Below are 18,852 nucleotides of genomic sequence, written 5' to 3'. Positions count from 1 at the left end.
ATTGGCAGCTGCCATTTCAAATATGAATAATGCCCAGTGATGATCTGGGAGTGGTGATTGTAGAATGGCACTGATTCAATTATTACTAAGTGCATTTAAAGCTTATCCTTGATTGTTTTCAATGTGCTTTAGACATGACTTCAATTTTATACCATCCTTCACTAAAGCACCTCACAGCTCTCCTCTCTCTCCTTGCATACTCATGAAAGCTCCTAAGTTTCAAATGGAGATTTGAACCCAGATGTAGTGACCTGAAACTGAATCAGCTCAAACATAGTTGAGGTTTCATTTCTGCACCTGGTACGTGGAAGGGAAGGGGAAGTGGGGAAGACAGTTTACTTTTTCACTATAATTGTGTCCACAACTAGCTGTGTGGAAGAGCTTTTCAATGTTGAATATACTTTTGTTATCTGGCCAAGAAAGCATTTCTCTTATAACTTTAGCTGCCTGCTATTATAACTTTAAAAACACTTTAGGGATGGAATCAATTATATTTGGAGTTGCACGCCATGATTAAAGCCAGTCAAATGCTATGCAGTGCACTCTCTATTCCATCTTTGCTAGAACAGTCTAAATTATTGTGGCCAGAGGATGTAGTCAAGGCACTTGAAGAAATGTAGCTGCCAAATTGACCCCTTGCCCAGGCTTATGGAAGGAAAAACAAGGTTTGGTTAGGGTCCTAGAGCTCCCCACCTGCTTCCCAAAGCTGGAAAATTGCTAACTAGGCATTGGGAAGGAGGCAGGAGATATTGCCTTCTTCCCAAAGCCCAGTGCCTTGCTTACCAGGCTTTGAGACTGCACTTCCATGGCTCTGTGCCTAATGTGTGGCCACTTCTCGCAGAATCCTAACACTGCACCTGTGGCTGGGGCGGTCTAGGGAGTGATCCATGCTTCATTGGAGGATGGAGAAATACCATGTAACTTGGAGCAGTTTATGGTGTTTTCCAGCTTTCTAAGTATTGCTCTGAAGTATAAATGAAATAGTCTTATAAAATCTTACTCTTGGATTTAATCTTCAAAGAAAACCTATAGCATTTTACTCAGATATAAATGTAGAAAGAATAAATGAATGATCTTAAGACCTGTTTACTTACATTGGGTTGCTAATAACAGCCAGAGATGGGTGTTCATGGAAGGAAATGCTGGGGAATATGTAATGGATATGAGACACTATCCCACCAATTATAAGGTCACCTTGTTCATACCATTAATGTGGAATATGCACAGGATTATTTCCGCTGAAAACAACAGTGTGCACTTTGGGCACCATATTGGGAAGCAGCAGGAGAAGCAGCAGCAACAACATCCTCATCACAAATATCCTTCTACACATGGACTCTCCTTTGCCTCTCTACAATATTGCTACTATCATCAGCCTGACTTGAACAGGGTGTATTCGATGACAGCTGACTCTGCCAATTCTGAACTTAAAGAGGCAGGTATCCACCTTCTCATTAACTTCAGCACTTCCACAAAAAAATTCATTGAATGCTATGATTTGAAATCTAACTGATACAATAAAACATCATCTCTCCTCCCTTACCTTAGCTCTTTATAGAACACTGGGGTGCTTTTAATCATTTCAGATTTCATTTTTTCCCATTCTGCCTCCTGGAGCTTTTCCAGGTGAATCAATTATAATATTTGTAATAATTGCAGAGGAGATAATCACTTGCAATCACTTGCAATGTTTTTGGACTCTATGGTGCGTCATCAGTAGAACTGCCGAAGTAAACATCTGTCACATCACAGAATCAAAGGTTAGGAAGGGATCTCCAAGGTCATCTTGCACTATTTGCTTGCTAATGCAGAACATACAGAACTGGAAACAAACCAAGAAAAATATAAACACCCCACCTGTAGGCAGGCCTCCATCTTTTCCCTAAAATCTCCTCTATCAAATTTTTTTTAGAGGTGAGCCAACTGCATCCTTTCCCCATTTGTCTAATTTCCTACTGCTATTGGCCCTGACACTCTCTGAGATATGTAACATTGATTCCAGTTCCTAGATCTTGGAAACAATTATGGGAAGGGTCCAAACCATATCAGGATATAGAGACCCTGGATAATACAGTCCCAATACTTTTGAAGGAACACAGATATACTGTTTGAAGCAGAGTGACATGTTTAGGAACATCTAAGACAGTGTCAGGGACTGACTGGATGAGGAAGAGTAGTGGCAGCCAGTGGCCCATGAGGCACCTGAGGTGGAAGGAGACTTAGAACTAAGTTCAGACTGGTTGGACAGAGAAGACTCATCAGCGGAGAGTGAAGGTGAAAGTGAGAGGGTTGAGGTACCCACAGATGCTGATAGAGAAGGAGTAGGGTGTGTGTCTTCTGCTTAGCCATACAGAACTGATTCGTCTCCTTCCCCTTCCCCCTTCTTAGCGCAGGAACAAAGAGTCGAGGAAAGGCTGCACAGGAAAAGACATACCTGATGAGCAGATAGGTCTCAGACTATACACAGTTTTCCCAGGCTAGTGCCTGTCTCCACATCTTGCCTGATATTCCTTCCCAACAGCCATAGGCCATACAACCCAAATTCCCCACATTCTTCCATAATTTGGACAGAGACTTCATTGAGTCTAGTGCATGGCCCTGATAGATTGAGCAATGCTCTCGCTCAACATAAGACAGCTTACAAAGTTCCCTTTCACCTTTCCTCTATCTGCAGTTTCCTTATCAGGAGTTTCTGGGAAAGTGGATGCCGGAAAAGTAGAATAAAGGAATGTGTAGGCATTCAGATTGTTGGAGATGTTAGATTTCATCCATAGTTTCATTCATACCCATAGTCCCAATTCATTTCCCCCTCTTATGTAGCTATGCTGGATACTAAGAACATAAATGATAAGACAAGCTATTCTGTTATTTTGACCCCCCACATCTGACACTGGCCAGAAAGGTTCTAGAGCCTAACTCCCAACATATACTACAATCTCTTCAGTCATTTATACTTTTCTCCGTGTCATTTATACTTTTCTCCGTATTATTCGGTTCAGGACTTATCACAATAATGTAGCATTTAGGGAAAAGAGGCAAGCCAGCTAGCCTATACTGGAAGCCAAGATGGAGAAAATCTCCACAGCCACCATGGATTTTCTTCTGGTGCTCAGAGGTGCTATGGATATCATCCATAGTTTTTTCATACACCTAATCCCAGTTCATTTATATAGTGAAGACAATGTATCTTGGATCCAACCTACTGCAATTCATGGCTGTCTCAGATGAACTTGATAGATGCCCAGCTCACCCAAAATATGCAGAAATTGGCTTGGGGTCAAGGTCAAATTGGGTGCTCAACTTGGCTGGACAGACAAATGAACTCAGTTCAAAATAGCTTCTCAAGTTATTACATTGCTTTTATTTTCTTGTCCTCTCTTCTCTCTGCACTCCATCATCTCCTCAGAAGAGGTTCAGGGCCCCTTGGGAAGATAAGGGGGCATCCCTTCAGATGCAGGTCAGGGGTTTTGTAGGCATTCAAAATTATTGGGTATTGTCAGAGAAGGTTGCGGCTACTCATAGGTAAAGACGCTCCAGTCCGTCGTTTATTTCAGAGGTTTATTCTGCATGCTATTTACAGTGCAAGAATATCGGGAAACACGACTGCTCAGTCCGTGTCAGAACCTCGCAATGGCTTCTTCTTGGACTTCCCACTCCGCGTCTCCACCATTGACGGGAGGGAATTGTTGGGGGGGGAATCACACACCAGACGCCCCCCCCCCCTCGAGGATGATTTTCGGGAGGCACTCTGAGACGCTGGCTTTCAACATTACCACCTTGTCTGATCCCCCCATATTCCTAGGCATGGACCTCTTGATCTCCTTGGATCTGATGCTGCTCTGCATATTGCCGAGAAAAAAAATTGGCTGACGCTCCCGAGTCCAGGGGAGCCATAACCTCCAGGGGGCAGCCATTGGGCAGTTGCAGGACCACCTCTGCTACGATGCTTCCTTTGGGTGGGGTGGGGGGGCTCTTTTACTGATTCTTTGCCTGGGTGCTGCCCCACTGTTCCTCCAGCCAGGCTTTCCCGTTTCTCTGTGGCTGGGGTTGCGCATTGGTTTCTTGCACAGCTGTCCCCGCCTTTCCCTGCCACTCCATGCATTGGGGGCTGTGGCAAAGGAAACAATTGCTGCCTTTTCCCTCCTTCCATTTGGGTGCCTCTGCGTTTGAAAATCCCCGTGTGCGCCCTGACCCGATCTCCATTGGTTCAGGAGGGGGCAGCCTGGGCGGAGCTTCCGCTGGCCGTTCTTGGAAGCGTGGGAACCAAGGACTTCCTGTTTTCCCTGCTGGTTTTTCTTTCCAGCATGCTTCCTACCTGACTCCTACAGCCAGTGCTGCCTTGCTCAGTTCGTCCATGTCTTTGGGTCGGGGCCCCCTGGAAAGTTCATCCTTGACTTCTGGGTGCAGACCCAGGTAGAACATGGATTGCACTGGCTCTGAAGTCAGATCCCACCCCAGCTTGTGAGCTAACATGGCGAACTTTGACCAGTAAGCGTGGACTGACATTGAACCTTGTTTCAAATTATGCAGTTCCTCCTTAGTCACATCAATTTGCGATTCACTGGAAAACCTCACATCCATCGCATCGTTAAATAATGTGAGGTCTTGGATCGTGGGATTGTCCGCTGCGATAAGGGGGTGTACCCAATCCCTTGCCGGACCTTCCAAATGATTGATGACAAACGCCACTCTTTGCTTATTGTTGGTGAATTCCGCCTCCTGCAGCTTAAGGGCGTAATTTATTTCAGTCGTAAGGCCCAAGTACTCCTGCGGATCCCCATTGAACTTGCTCACTAGGGCTGGAACCCTTCTCCCAAATGCCCCTTGGGCGTTCCGCTGATCCACCAGCCATCTCTGATCCAGCTGCGCCTTCAGCAGGGCTGAGTGACTAATGAGCTTCTGTTCCCACTTTGTTTTGTCCCTTACCTCCTGCACCAACTGCTCGACCTCTGTGCCGGCTGCATTCGCTTCCTGCTTCGCAATTGCGATCTCCCTCTTTGCATCCTCCACCACCTTCACCATTTCGACTTTGGCTATCGTGAAGTCCCTCTGCACGGCTGCCAAATCTGCGGCACTCATGGTGTTCCTGCTCACAAGTAGCCTCAAAGATTGTGAGGTTGCTGTCAGAAAAGGTTGCGGCTACTCTTGAGTAAATATCCTGCACTCCGTCATTTCTTTCAGAGGTTTATTGTGCATGGTATTTACAGTGCAAGAGTATCGGGAAACATGACTGCTCAGTCCGTGTCAGAACCTCGCAATGGCTTTTTCCTGGTCTTTTCCCAGCATAAAAGCCTGGGGACCCCAAAACGCCACCTCCTTGCCCTCCTTGCCTGTTTAGGGAGGCTTTTAATGTTTAACAGATTACTGTGTTTTATTTTTATGTTGGAAACCGCCCAGAGTGGCTGGCGGGGTATAAATAATAAATTTTATTATTATTATTATTATTATTATTATTATTATTGCTACACGTACTAGCACGCCTCAATTCAGGTGTCAGGGGAAACAGACGCCCTGTGTCCGATGGCTCCCTCAGTCCATGTGTCCAGATAATAAAGATATCGTCAATGTATCGTAGGTACAAGAGAGGTTTGAGTGGGTAGGAGTCTAGGAAACGATGTTCTAAGTCTGCCATGAAGATGTTGGCATACTGTGGGGCCATGCGGGTGCCCATGGCTGTGCCGCTGATCTGGAGGAACAGGTCATCACATGGACAACAGACCCTGGAAACCTTCCACCAGACATTCAATGACTTTCACCCCACCATCAACCTAACAATGAACCAATCTATGCAAGAAATACATTTTTTGGACACTACTATAAAAATACAGGATGGACGTATAGACACCACCTTATACAGAAAACCAACTGACCGACAAACATATCTACATGCTTCTAGCTACCATCCCTAACATACCAAACAATCCATCGTATACAGCCAGGCCCTACGTTACAACCGTATCTGTTCCAACTCTACAGACAGAGAATCTCACCTAAGAGATCTACAGCAAACCTTTTTAGAACTAAAATATCCACCTGATGAAGTTAAACAACAGATCAACAGAGCCAGACTGATACCTAGGGAGAACCTGCTGCAAGACAGACCCAAAAAAGAAAATAACAGAACACCACTAGTCATCACATACAGCTCCCAAGTTAAAACAGTACAACGCATCATCAGAGATCTACAGCCTCTCCTGGACAATGACAGCTCCCTTTCTCAAGCTCTGGGAGGAAGACCTTTCATTGCCTACAGACAGCCACCCAATCTTAAACAACTCCTCACCCACAATAATACAACCACCAGACTTAACATGGACACTGGTACCAGAGCCTGCAATAAACCCAGATGCCAACTTTGCTGCCACATACACCCGGACAACATCATTACTGGCCCCAACAACATCCAACATACCATCTCAGGACTATTTAATTGCTCATCTTCTAACATTGTGTATGCCATCAAATGCCAACGGTGCCCTTCAGCTCTCTATATTGGACAAACAGGCCAAACCCTACGCCAAAGGATAAATGGACATAAATCTGACATCAGGAACCATAAGACTGAAAAACCAGTAGGAGAACACTTCAATCTCCCAGGACATTCTATACAAGATCTCAAAGCAGCTGTTTTATTACAGAGAAATTTCAGGAACAGACTGGACAGGGAAGTTGCTGAATTGGAAATCATTACCAAGCTTAAAACCATGGAAGCACCTGGGATGAATAGAGATATCGGATTCTTATCTCATTATGCATGATCAAGCTTTCTTTAGCACCTCAGCCCAGGACTAATTGCAGCCATCAGCAGCCATTAACACCCATCTACAGGTTTACCACTCCCATCAGCCCATCTCCCATTCCCACCCACCCCCACCACCCTCTGTATAAGGGTCTGACACTTCTGTTTCTAGTGTATCTGAAGAAGTGTGCATGCACACAAAAGCTCATACCAAAATATAAACTTAGTTGGTCTTTAAGGTGCTACTGAAGGAATTTTTTTATTTTGCTTCGACTCAGACCAACACGGCTACCTACCTGTAACTAGAACTTCTGTTATTTTGTTCATTTCAGGTAACTTCCTCTCTTGAAAAACCAAAGTGAAATTACCATTCCAATGAGTATACAAAATCTAAATACAGAAATGACAAACTATACTGTTATTTACATCTTTCTCCATATCAGCTGCTCTCTGTTATTCAGCTCAGGTCTCACCACAATAATGTAGCATTTAGGGGAAAAGATGCAAGCCAGGAGCCCAGCACTGGAAGCCAAGATGGAGAAGATCTCCACAGCCACCATGTATTTCCCTTTGGTGCTCAAGTATGTGGGAATAAAGGAGAACCAAACACTGCAGAAGACCAGCATGCTGAAGGTGATGAACTTGGCTTCGTTGAAGTTGTCTGGCAACTTCCTGGCTAAGAAGGCCACAGTGAAGCTGATAATGGCCAGGAAGCCCATGTACCCTAAAACACAATAGAACATGAGAACTGACCCTTCATTACATAGTAATATAATTTCTTCACTCATTGAGTGCATGTCCACATCTGGGAATGGGGGAGAGGTTGCCAGCCAGAAGACACAGATTCCTACTTGAATCACAGAGCAGGAAAGGACAATGGAATAAGCCAGTTTTTTGCCTACCCATCTCCTGATCCTGGACCCTGGCTTTGTAGCCATGAATGCCAAAACCACTGAAATAGTCTTGGCCAAGATGCTGGAGAGGGCCACAGAGAAGACCATGCCAAAAGCAGTTTGTCGAAGTGGGCAGGTTGCCTTATTAGGCATTCCAATGAACATCAAAGAGCAAAGGAAACACAAGAGGAGGGAGATGAGGAGAATGTAAGTGAGGCTTCTGTTATTGGCTTTGACAATGGCAGTGTTCCGGTGCTTAATGAAAATGCCAAGTACCATAGCTGTGATCAGAGATAATAATAGCACGGAGAAAGTTGAAACAATGGCCAAAGTTTCACCAAAGCCTAGGACGTTAGGTTTCTTGGGAATGCACTCATTCTGCTCTTCATTTGGATATTGATCTGGAGGACATCTGGCACAGGTTTCCAACCCTGAAAAAAGGTGGTATGACAATTTGAAACAATCCAGAATATGCTTGAGGTTTATTTAAAATTCCCCTTACCATGTACCAATTTTATGTCTTGTTGAATCAAAACAGACTTAGGGTGGAGCTACAGTAGTGGTTAATAACAATAACATGCTTAATTATAATGTGTAAAACCAATGAAATGTCTTGATGAAGAAGAAGTCCCCGAAGTGCCTTGTTCTTAGAGAAAAGACCGCCACTTCTATTCTATCATCCCTTCTCCAAACCTTTAGTGTCTTCCAGGACAGAATGCATGTACAAATTTTATGTCGTATGGCATCAAAACAGACCGGGAGGAGCTACACTCATGGTTTATATCGTTAAAATGTGTTAGTGAATGAGGCAGTACAGCAGTGAACCACTGGCAATGGGAAACTGCATTAAACATTAGAGAATATTATATGTAGTAATGTTTAGAATATCAATGTACGTAGATACAGTGATGGTTAATTATAGATTAAACTCGCTTTCTCATGGTATTCACTCTTGAATGTTAAGTTAATTTATTTATAAGGTCAGCTTTTACTGAGACTGAAGGGAAATTATTCTACTATTCTTAATACACAATATAAATTGAGACCAGACGGAGCAAATCCCACTGCTGATTTGCCCAGAAATTACTAAAATGCCTTTTATATGCTAATATGGCATCTCTCACCCTTCTCATTTGAGAACATCCCACGAGGACATGGATCACAATCATAACAACAAAACTTCTTGCCCTCCTTCTTTTTCTTCTCATAACCAGGAAGGCAGTTGGCATTACATAAGGAAAGGGGTGGCACCTATCCAAAGAGAGATGAAGAGGTTAAGATTAAGAAAATGTTTCAGGGGATTTCATCTAACATCAGGTGATCTATCAGTAAAAAAGAGGGCCAGAAATGTTAAATGTAGGATCCCTACACTCAATATATGCAAAAGAATATCTTCATCCTTCATACAAAAGGAAATGGGAATGTTATTTAGCAAATATTGGGTTAACAATCCTGAAAGTAAAATGGATGTGGGCATTAAAACATTCCAAAAATGGTTTTTAGTGTGAACCTGAAAGAGAACTATCTTACATCAATATTCCAATGGTATTTTACTTCATACAGAATTTATTTATTTAGGCCGAAACTGGCAGTGCTGGATATATAAGGGAATTAAGGAAGATTTTATACATATATTTTGAAGTTGTAAAACAATAATTTCTTTCTGGGAAGAAGTACTGAAGATTTCTCCTTTACAAGTCAACTGCTGTTGAACTTTACCTAGTGTTCTTTTTCTTTACAATATATATCCTCAAAGAAGGAGCAATCATATTGCCACTTTTAGTTCTAGTAAAACTGAGATCTGCTTGTGAGGATATTGATGCCTTCTATGTAGAGGTGTTCCTAGGCTCCCTTGTGCCCTTGGCAAGGTGCTATTTTGGCATCCCCACCATCCCCACCAGCTAACTAGGGATGTGGAACTGCACAGCTCCTCTGATGGCCAACGCCAGTGGTGTCATTGGTCAGGAGTTGGCTTCTCCTGTGGGCAGCAGCCTGAAGGAGGAGAAGGTGAAGGGACTCCACCTGCTGCTGATCAGCCTTCTTGCTCCTGATGAGAACCTGCTGGCTCCATCTTTCTTAAGCAGGGTTTCCAGCCTCAGTCAGTTGCAGGAAACAATGTTTGTCATTCCTGACCAGACCTCGCTGCTTCTTGTTTCTCGTGAGCTTTGACCCTTGGCTTTCTCGACCCACAGATTGTCTGACTACATGAACTGAGATACGCCTGACCTTATGACTGGACTGAAGTGGAGCGTGTATATGGACTCTGCCTCCCGGCAAGTACCCCCCTGAGGTTTGGCTGGTTGGCTTGCTTCTCGCTCCTCTGAGCTCTGCCATAGCTGGCAGCACAGGACTATGACAAGCACCTGGATTCCTCCACCGAGCCACTGAGAGGAGCCTGCATGCCTTGCCCAGCAGCCCATGGAGTACATGGATGGGCAGCCAGGCTCCAAGTCACTCCAAGCAAGGTGTGATTGTGCAGGGGCTCCTCCTGGGTCTGGGCCCGTCGCAGGGCCCAACTTGAAAATCTCCTGCATATGCCCCTGCTTCTATCATTCCAATTCAACCCTAGAGTCTCAAGCGGCATTTGAAAAACTCTAGTAGATTCCAGTGTTTATTCACAATGATACAGTTAGCCTAGCATTCTATCTAATGCCACTAAGTAGAGAGCTGCCTTGAAGAAACAAGCATGTTGGATGACACTCTCTTATAGCAATTGGTCCTTCTTAGTTTGACGTGTCTTTTTTTGGCATTTTGCTCTTTTTGAAGGAATGGTTCATTTTATATTTACTATAAGAATTAATAGTAGCAGTGTTATTAGTAGTGGGCAGCAATTCCCTTTTCATCTCAAGTGGCAAAACTAGACATTTAATGTTAGGGTTCATTATTGTTTCATAGGATGTGTACCACTTTAAAAGCCAGGGTGCATATCCTGACCTAGTTTTCACAGCTGTGATAGCAGGTGCTGATAAGTCACTGTAATTTGCTTTGTCAGCAATTGTGAATGGTATAGGATGTGCTGTATGGGTGGCTGACTATTATAGACACTACGTAAGATTACAGGAGTTTTGTTATTAAACCATGCAAAGATATATTTGCATCTCTTCAGTGATTCCATCTGTGTGGTCAACTCTGCACGCACTCTGTGGCATTTTGCTAATGCCCCAAAATGCCACTGCTATGTGCAGTGATTTCCTTACCTGAGTGAAGACTCTGTGCCATTGGATTCTGTCCCCATTTATGGTGAGCTCTTTTCCAGGAGGGGCCTGAGGATCCAGCTTTCCTACTTTAACCCTGACATAGGAATTATTTGGGAAAGTGACCAGGTTTGTAATATCAAATCCACCTGCTAATTCTCCATGTTCATTGAATGTAATTTCATCCCCAGCACTGTTGTTGAATGAGATCCTCTGCAGGCATGAGCGCAGCTAGGTGGAAAGAGAATCAAAAGGTCTATGAATTGTCGTAATAGTCTAAGATAATTTAACTGATTTCCGGGAAGAATATAAGTTCTTTTCCTCCAGGAGTTCACCACTTCAGTTCCCAGTGGAGGGGGCCCAAATTTCAGCAGGGAAATCGTGAATCAGTGTAAACTCAATAGTCATGAGATATTCACATAAAGGCTGTAGACCTGCTGGTTTCAGAGCAGTCTTCAATACAATTCAAGCTATAGAAGGGATTTGAGATGATGGGCAAGAAAATGGCCAGGAGCTTATGCTCTTGGCTACAGCAGGTCACACCACTGTGCCCTACACAGGACATAAGAATTGAGAGGGGCTTTGTTGAAGATACTTACAAAATGTCCCTAGAATTCATGTTCTGCTATAAGAAAGGCAGCCTGCCACTGAAAAAGAATCTTTACATTGAAGGAAGTCAGGCAGGGCAAATTCAAGCAAATACTTTCCAGAATCATAGGATCATATAATTGTAGTGTTGGAAGGGATCACAATAAAATTAGTTAATGTTTAATTTGATATATTAAGGTTTATTATTTTACTTATTTACTTATACAATATGGGTTGGCATTTATTTATTTCAATTGAGTGCGCAAAACTGAGCAGGTTATAAAGTGATAACTTTGTAACAGGAATCCCTACCTGCCAAGGCTCTACATTCTGAGGAAAGTGTCTGTCTTTACCATTTATCCTTTTGCAGATGGTTTCAGATGAGCACCTAATATGTAAGACTTGTGCCAGAGCATAGACAGCATTATAGATACTGTAGCTGTGGCCGGTCATGCTCATTTCAAAAAACGGTGCAGGGAGGCTGTCCAGCTTCTCCTCTCCAGTACATGTATTCAAAATGTGTGCTAATTCAGTGTCGTTTGAAAGTGAGCAAACAAAGGCTTGTTCCCAGAAAGCCTTGATAAAACCATCTGCATCTTGTCCAGAAGGCTTTACACCCTGCAGAAAGTCTGAGAAGTCTCGAAACTCCTTGGAGTGAATCATAATGGAGATAGCACCTTGCAGCATTTGTATATTAGGGTCCATAAGATTTCCTGGAACATTTGATATGAAATCTATTTGAGCTGCTGTAATCCATACTTTTCCTTCAGTTTCTTTCCTTACAGATTGATGAAGTATTAGCTGAATCATATTCCTTGCCATTATAACACTTGTAAGCCACACAATAGATGTACTTTCTCCATATATAACAATCACATTTGCTTTGCTTTTCATGAAAATTAGTGAGAAAAGCTTTGTTTGATCCACCATATCAAGCACGTTACCTGTGAATTGCACGTAGTATTCTGTTCTTTCTGTGAACTCTGAACAGATTCCATTCTGGAAAAGCATTGGTTCAATTCTCTGCAAGAATTGTTCCCCAGCTTCATTAGCTGGAGTGATGAGCCCAACCCATTTCCATCTAAAATGCAGAAGTAACTGGATAATTCCCCTGTACTGAAGATCTTCATTGGGGACCATGCGATAAATGGAAGCAAATTTGATGTGATCATTTATGGCTGGTTCAAATGAACCATATGAAATCTGGAAAAAAAGCCAAACTTTTCCATGTGGAAACAAGAATTCACAAGTGGGTAGCCGTGTTGGTCTGATGTAGATGAAAGAAAATACAAAAATGCCTTCCAGTAGCTCCTTAGAGACCAACTAAGTTTGTCATTGGTATGAGCTTTCATTGGTCTCTAAGCTGCTACTGGAAGGAAGAATTCACAAAACACTCATATATCTTATATAAATCCTATATATTCCATCTTTCATCAGAGCTGCATAATTGTACACTTGGATTCTCTCCCAGAACAGGAGAGCTTTTTTACTTGCACTGCCTTCAATAATGCTTGCAGGATTGAAATAATGTGAGCCCATCAAAGTGCCCCATTTATCAAACTGGAATTTTTTGAACAATCCTCCACTAAATATATTAAACACATATTTTTGGGAACTCGGCACTGTCATAATAGTTGGTTTATACACATACTAACTCCTTCAAATATTAATACATTGCAACCATTTCCCTTTTTCACCATGATATTTATGAATCAACAGCTTCCTAGCAGGAGTGTAGAGTGAACTACAGCATGAAATATCTATTTTTTGAAACCTCCAGTATATTGTACCTGTGGAATCTTGTAGAGACCTAAGACGTCTGCCATGGATGAGGAGGTGTCATAGCTAAGTCCCCCAATGACTCCTACTACTTTTTTCTGAGTGCCACATATGTAGTTGGGGAAAAAGTGATGTGATTTAGAAAGCAGATCTAGAGTGTTTCGGTAGGTCATCCTTGAATCAGAATAGCTATCATAGATGTGGAATCCAAGAGTGGAATTGGGCAAGATCTTGGGACTCTCATTGATCTCATCAACAGCAAACACCAAGGCGAGGATATGTTGGTAGAACTTTCTAATCACCCTACAAATAAAGTGTGTTATTATTTTATAGAGAATCAAACAGAACCCAACATCTAGATGTGAGAGATTCAACTGCCTCTGTTAAATCTTATTGTAGATATTGAAATTGCTTTGTGCTCTTAATGTTTGGATCTCTCTTCCATCCTAACCAGATCTTTTAATACATCTGAACCCATAGATTGAGAAAAGATATTCACTTATAAAGCTTCAGGTTTTTTCACCATATTCCTGATTATCACAAGAAACAAGAACTGGGCCATATGGCTATGCTACAGTTATTGAAATCAGTTCTATATCCCTTTGTCAGTACCTAGCTGTCCCTAGCAATAGAATCGGCTATGAAATTAAAATATTTGTCCTTGTGATCTGTGAATTGTGTTATATTATCTGTGGTTTGTACGAGTCTGCGGTTTTTATTTGATTTGTTTTGTTGTGTTTTATGATGGGCGTACAGCCGAATAAACATCTTTGCTTTGCTTTGCCGAAATTAAAATGAAGGAATTTGCAGCTGCCATTCTGAATATGAAGAATGTGCAGTGATGAGCTAGTAGTGATGATGGTAAAAGGGCTTTCATCCAATTATTACGAAGTGCATCTAAAGTCCTGATTGTTTTCAATGTGCTTTATGCCATCCCTCAATAAAGCAGCTCAAGCTGGATATCACAGCTCTCCTCTCACCCCTTGCATACACATGAAAGCCTCTAGGTTGCAGTTGGCCAAAAAATGGAGATCTGAACCCAGATCTCCCCAATGCAAGTCTGCTATGGTAAATGACTGTGAGCAATGCAACAGGATAAATGCTACAGAGCAGGTGGTGTGGTGGTGATCTGAAACTGAATCAGCTCAAACATGGCTGAAGTTTCATATCTGCATCTTTACCAGGACTATGTTGACAACTGTGGCAAAACCACATTGGAAATAAGACAAAGGAACAGAGCTCTTGACCAGCAAGTAGCCTGAGAGAGAGAAGGAAAAGAAATGAATCCCTCTTCCTTCCTCTCCAGGCCATTTTTATTATAATTACGGTGACACCAAGATTCAAATGCTCCAATAAGATTCTAGTACAGTGAATAATTAACAGCGACTATCCTGAAATCCTGAAATCCTACCCCCTTCTCACATTCCCCTGATTAACACTACAAAGCATGTGAACAGGAGCAGAAGCAGGAAATTGTAAAAGCAGTAAACACACACAGAAACCTGTGAAAGATAGTAGATCTACATCAAAGGCACTTTGGGAGGATGTTTGCCAGAGAGGAATGCAGAATGCCCTTTTGGTCAAAGACACCAAATGTTTTACAACCAGGCAGGAAACAAATGGCAACTGGAAGTCAAACAGGTACAGATGCCTGGTCTTTTGAACCCAGCTTGGAAACGTGATTCCAGCACCAAGAGAAATGGAATTTAGCAAGGAATTTAATTCTCAGAAATCAGAATCCCTCAACCCAGGCAGAAAAAGTCTGTCCGAAGAACCCTTGGTTCTAGACCTCCTTCTCAACCACCACTTGGTTAAGTTTTCCTGATTTCCTACATTAAATTCCTAAAAGAGAACACTACATGTCATCTTTTCTTTTTTTGTTTTTGTTTTGTGAAGCAGAGGAAAAATATTCTCTGGCAATTAGGACAACAAGGGCATTGCATCCTCATCACATTCCTGTAGATGGCGTCGGATCTTATATAGATCCTTCCTTGAAATACCAGTGGAAGGTTTAACCAAACACAGTGATGAACATAAGGTAAAAAGAGATGGGATACATTGAATAAAGCAGCAAGTTCCCACTATGAGAACTAAAAATCACGAAATACAAATACAATGATTACAGAAGATCATAAACAATAAATGAATAGGCTAATATAAATCACAGCAATCAATTGATTGATGGTATGTTCTGATAATTTGATAACTACAGGAAAGTCTTTAGCTAAAACGTCTCTGGAAAGTCTCTGAATCTTCCTGGAACTTCTGCATTCTGTAATTGACATTTGATATCTGGAACACATCAAGTCTTCACGGTTCTCCAAATTGTCTTTCCTGGTACTTTGTCCAGTTATGCCTGTGTTGTTCAGTTAGGACTAGGATGAAACTTCTGTAGAAGGAATCTGGTGCTAGGTCCACATCACCACATCAACGTGGATTTTCCACAGGAACCTGTTAAAATAAGCAGAATTGCCCTTGCCCCAAAATTATGAGCTTGAGCAATGTTAGCAAAAATCCTTTTCTTCCATATTTGAATCAGCAGATGATCCAGCAACTGGAAAAGAACCTCTTAACCTAAAACAATCCTAAAATAGTATATTAAAAGAACACTATGACAATTAAAACACATATTATAAAACTTAAAATAGAAAAAAGTTTTTTTTATTTTTTTTATTTTATTTTGTTTTAATTAAAGTTGAATAGTAAAAGTTTAAACTGAGATAAGTGAAAGACTAAATAATAGTATTATAGTACTAACATATTTCTGTAGCTTCCTAGCTAAATTCCCATATTTCACCTTTCTTTTTTTTTATTTTTTATTTTTTCGTGTAGAAGCTGCAGAAAGAAGAAATCCACAAAAGCAGAAATATAAAATACATTAATGCAACTAATAAGTATAAAAGTAAAAAACCTAGGAAGTTAAAATATAGTATCTCATAAGAACTGAAGTTAAAATCCCATTGGCATTCAGAAAAAGTTCATTAAAAAAAATGTGAAGGAAAAAAAACCTGGTGGGTAAATTTACTCTTGAGTAAAGTTTTCTCCAGCTAGAGGTAAAAGTAAACCTAAAAAAACTTGATTAGCCCTTTCCCCCACCCCCCAAAGAAAGGAGGAAGTGAGAACAAAGGGGCTAGGAATGTAGAAGAGCACATGTAGATAAATTGAAAAAACCTACAAAGAAAGAAATCTTTACAAAGTATTTATGTAACCCATTCCCAAAAGCTAGTTAGAGAATAGTTTCTGGAAAAGAAAACATGTTATTACCCAAAAACATACAATGAGAAAAAAAAATATGTTGAAACAAGTTCACTAGCTAAAAATAAAACTTTTGTTAGCTCTCCTCATTGAGGACTGGCAACTTGACTTGAACAAAACAACAGAGAAGAAACAAAGAAATCATGCAGTTGCTCTGTATCCATCTTCAGACTAATCTAATATGGGAGAGAATTACAGCAATAAAAACCATGAAAAAAGCTAGATAAAAGAAATCAGACATGTTAACCAACTTTATACCACCAAAGACTAAATAGGAAAATTTCAGCCAACAAACATATTCAGCACTTCTGAAACATTACCTAGAAGAAAAACATGTTATTTAGCATTAAAATAAATTCCCTTCATGTAATTTCCTGGAAGTCAGAGGAATCAGGACCTGCTCTTTAAATACCAGTCACAGCATCCTAAAATATCATACATCATATCAATAGAAGAAATTATCAAACATTTATCAGCAAATAAAAGATTAAGAACCAAAATTCTGAAGATAACGCTAGAGTAAATAATTACTGTGGGTAAAAAACATCATTAACCCATACCCTTGCCACTGGAGATTCCTTTAAAGAAGAAATCACAATCAGAGGGTGCTTGAGCATGTACAGAGTGTAAACCTATGAAATGAGAACAAAGAACCAACATCTCACACACAAAGAAGAGGAACTTAAATGCATGTCCCAGTCTGATAGCATCTCACTCAGTGCTAGGAGAAAAAAATAATTAAGTCTTGAAGAAAGAAACATTAACCATTAATTTGAGATGCTAGAATTCCTTCAGAAATTAAATTCAAGTCAGAGAACATTTAGGCATTCTGAAAAGGAAAATTCTGTAAAAAAACAATCCTCAATTTCTCTCTTACCCACATATAGATAGAAAAAAGATTTAAACTAAATACATAGAGCAGAATTGAGCCTATAAATTTACTCTCATGCTCATGTCTGCATATCTAAACATAAAATACATGAAGCTAAACAATACTGCTATCAAGAGATAAGTATTAAAACTCAACCCCAATTCACTGCATGTATGTTGTGTAGAATTTACTTCAATGCAGCAAAAATATCAAATTTCAATTTTCCCAGTCTGGTTGCTGGTAAGCAGATATTTTAAAACCAACTGAAAACTAAAGAATTAAAACTTTAACAAGCTTCTCTAACAAAGAGAGTTCTGGTTAACTGAGAAACAAAAAACCATCTACTAGCAAAACTTTTCTGGTAGCCAAACAAACAAATTTGCCTCAAGGAAAGAAATGCAAATTTAACTCTTTCCTTCAATCAGGTTCATATGCAGCAATTTCATCAGATTTCCTACTCACTGAAATACGGCAGAGCTGCTCTGGAAAAAAGATTTTCCCTAAACTGCTTTGAAAGGTACTAAACTCAAAAACTTCCTGCAGAAACTTTCCTGCAATGCATGACAAGTTTTGCTGCTTACTGGAAGCAGGAAAAGAGTCTCCAGCATATTTTGTAACAACCAAAAAGTGTTGTTGTGGAGTATCAAACAATTCCTGCCAGCCATCTTCAACAATGCATGTTTGCTCATTCAAGACAGGAAAAAAATCTTTGACCTTGCTTACATTAACAGAGATTGGCAACTCAGTGAAATCAGGGCTAGAGAGCTTTCTCAGTGGTCTGCTCTCATTTGCATCCAAAAAACTATCATCAGCAGCAACTTGCTGCTCTCTTTCAGTCAAAATCAATGGAATAACAGGCAACTCTTGAGATTTTACCATGACTGTTTGCTCATTTGGAAGGTTAGCCATTAAAGGCAGAACATCCAAAGTTACCTCACCATCACCCTCCTTTAAAGCCTGACTAACCATCTGTTGCACTGCCATTTGTGGTACCTCAGAATGAGAACCCACAGAATAAGAAGGTGGCATTACTTCTAAACCAGACCCAGGCAACAGGGAGCTGGCAGAAGGCAGGGGCGCTGGAGGAGCTGAAGCTGCCTTTAAAACAAAGTCTCCCCCAAAACCTGGAGGCTGTGAAGGAGGCAAAATTCTTGGGCTTGGGGATGCTGAAGAAGCATCTTGAAGCTGAAGCAATGGATTAGCCACTCTAGCTACAGCTGATCGGCAAAGTTTCCACGTATGTAAGATTTGAACAGAGGGTCGGTCAGATTTACTCAAAACCAAACCCACTTTGTCCCATTTTTCTAGATCTAGGGTACCTTCCTCAGGGAAGAAGGATGCAACATGAGAAATCTCATGCAATAACTGGTCAATCAGTGGGGACATCACCTGATTGTGACCATGAGGACTTAACAAAAAGAGCAAATCTCTTTTATGTTTTTTCTGCAAAATACTTAGATCTCCCCCCATTCTTACCTATTTTCTGTGCGCACAGGTTCTGTCCAAGGTTCCGGACGATAAGAATCTTTCAGT

General features: G+C 41.1%; 1 protein-coding gene across 1 annotated transcript; it reads right to left on the bottom strand.

The window, feature by feature from the left end:
- Positions 1-7,161: 7,161 nt before the first annotated feature.
- Positions 7,162-13,240, bottom strand: LOC118095569 (vomeronasal type-2 receptor 26-like). Its single transcript, XM_060281315.1, has 4 exons — positions 13,205-13,240; positions 10,830-11,057; positions 8,757-8,883; positions 7,162-7,913 (listed from the first exon to the last, which is right to left on the bottom strand). Exons 1-4 carry the CDS (start codon positions 13,238-13,240, stop codon positions 7,162-7,164), a joined length of 1,143 nt encoding a protein of 380 aa, XP_060137298.1.
- Positions 13,241-18,852: the final 5,612 nt, after the last annotated feature.

Source organism: Zootoca vivipara, chromosome 13 (genome assembly GCF_963506605.1).
Source record: "Zootoca vivipara chromosome 13, rZooViv1.1, whole genome shotgun sequence".
Lineage (NCBI taxonomy): Eukaryota > Metazoa > Chordata > Lepidosauria > Squamata > Lacertidae > Zootoca > Zootoca vivipara.
Note: the sequence above shows the minus strand (reverse complement) of the source record. Positions and strands in the feature narration are given on the sequence as shown.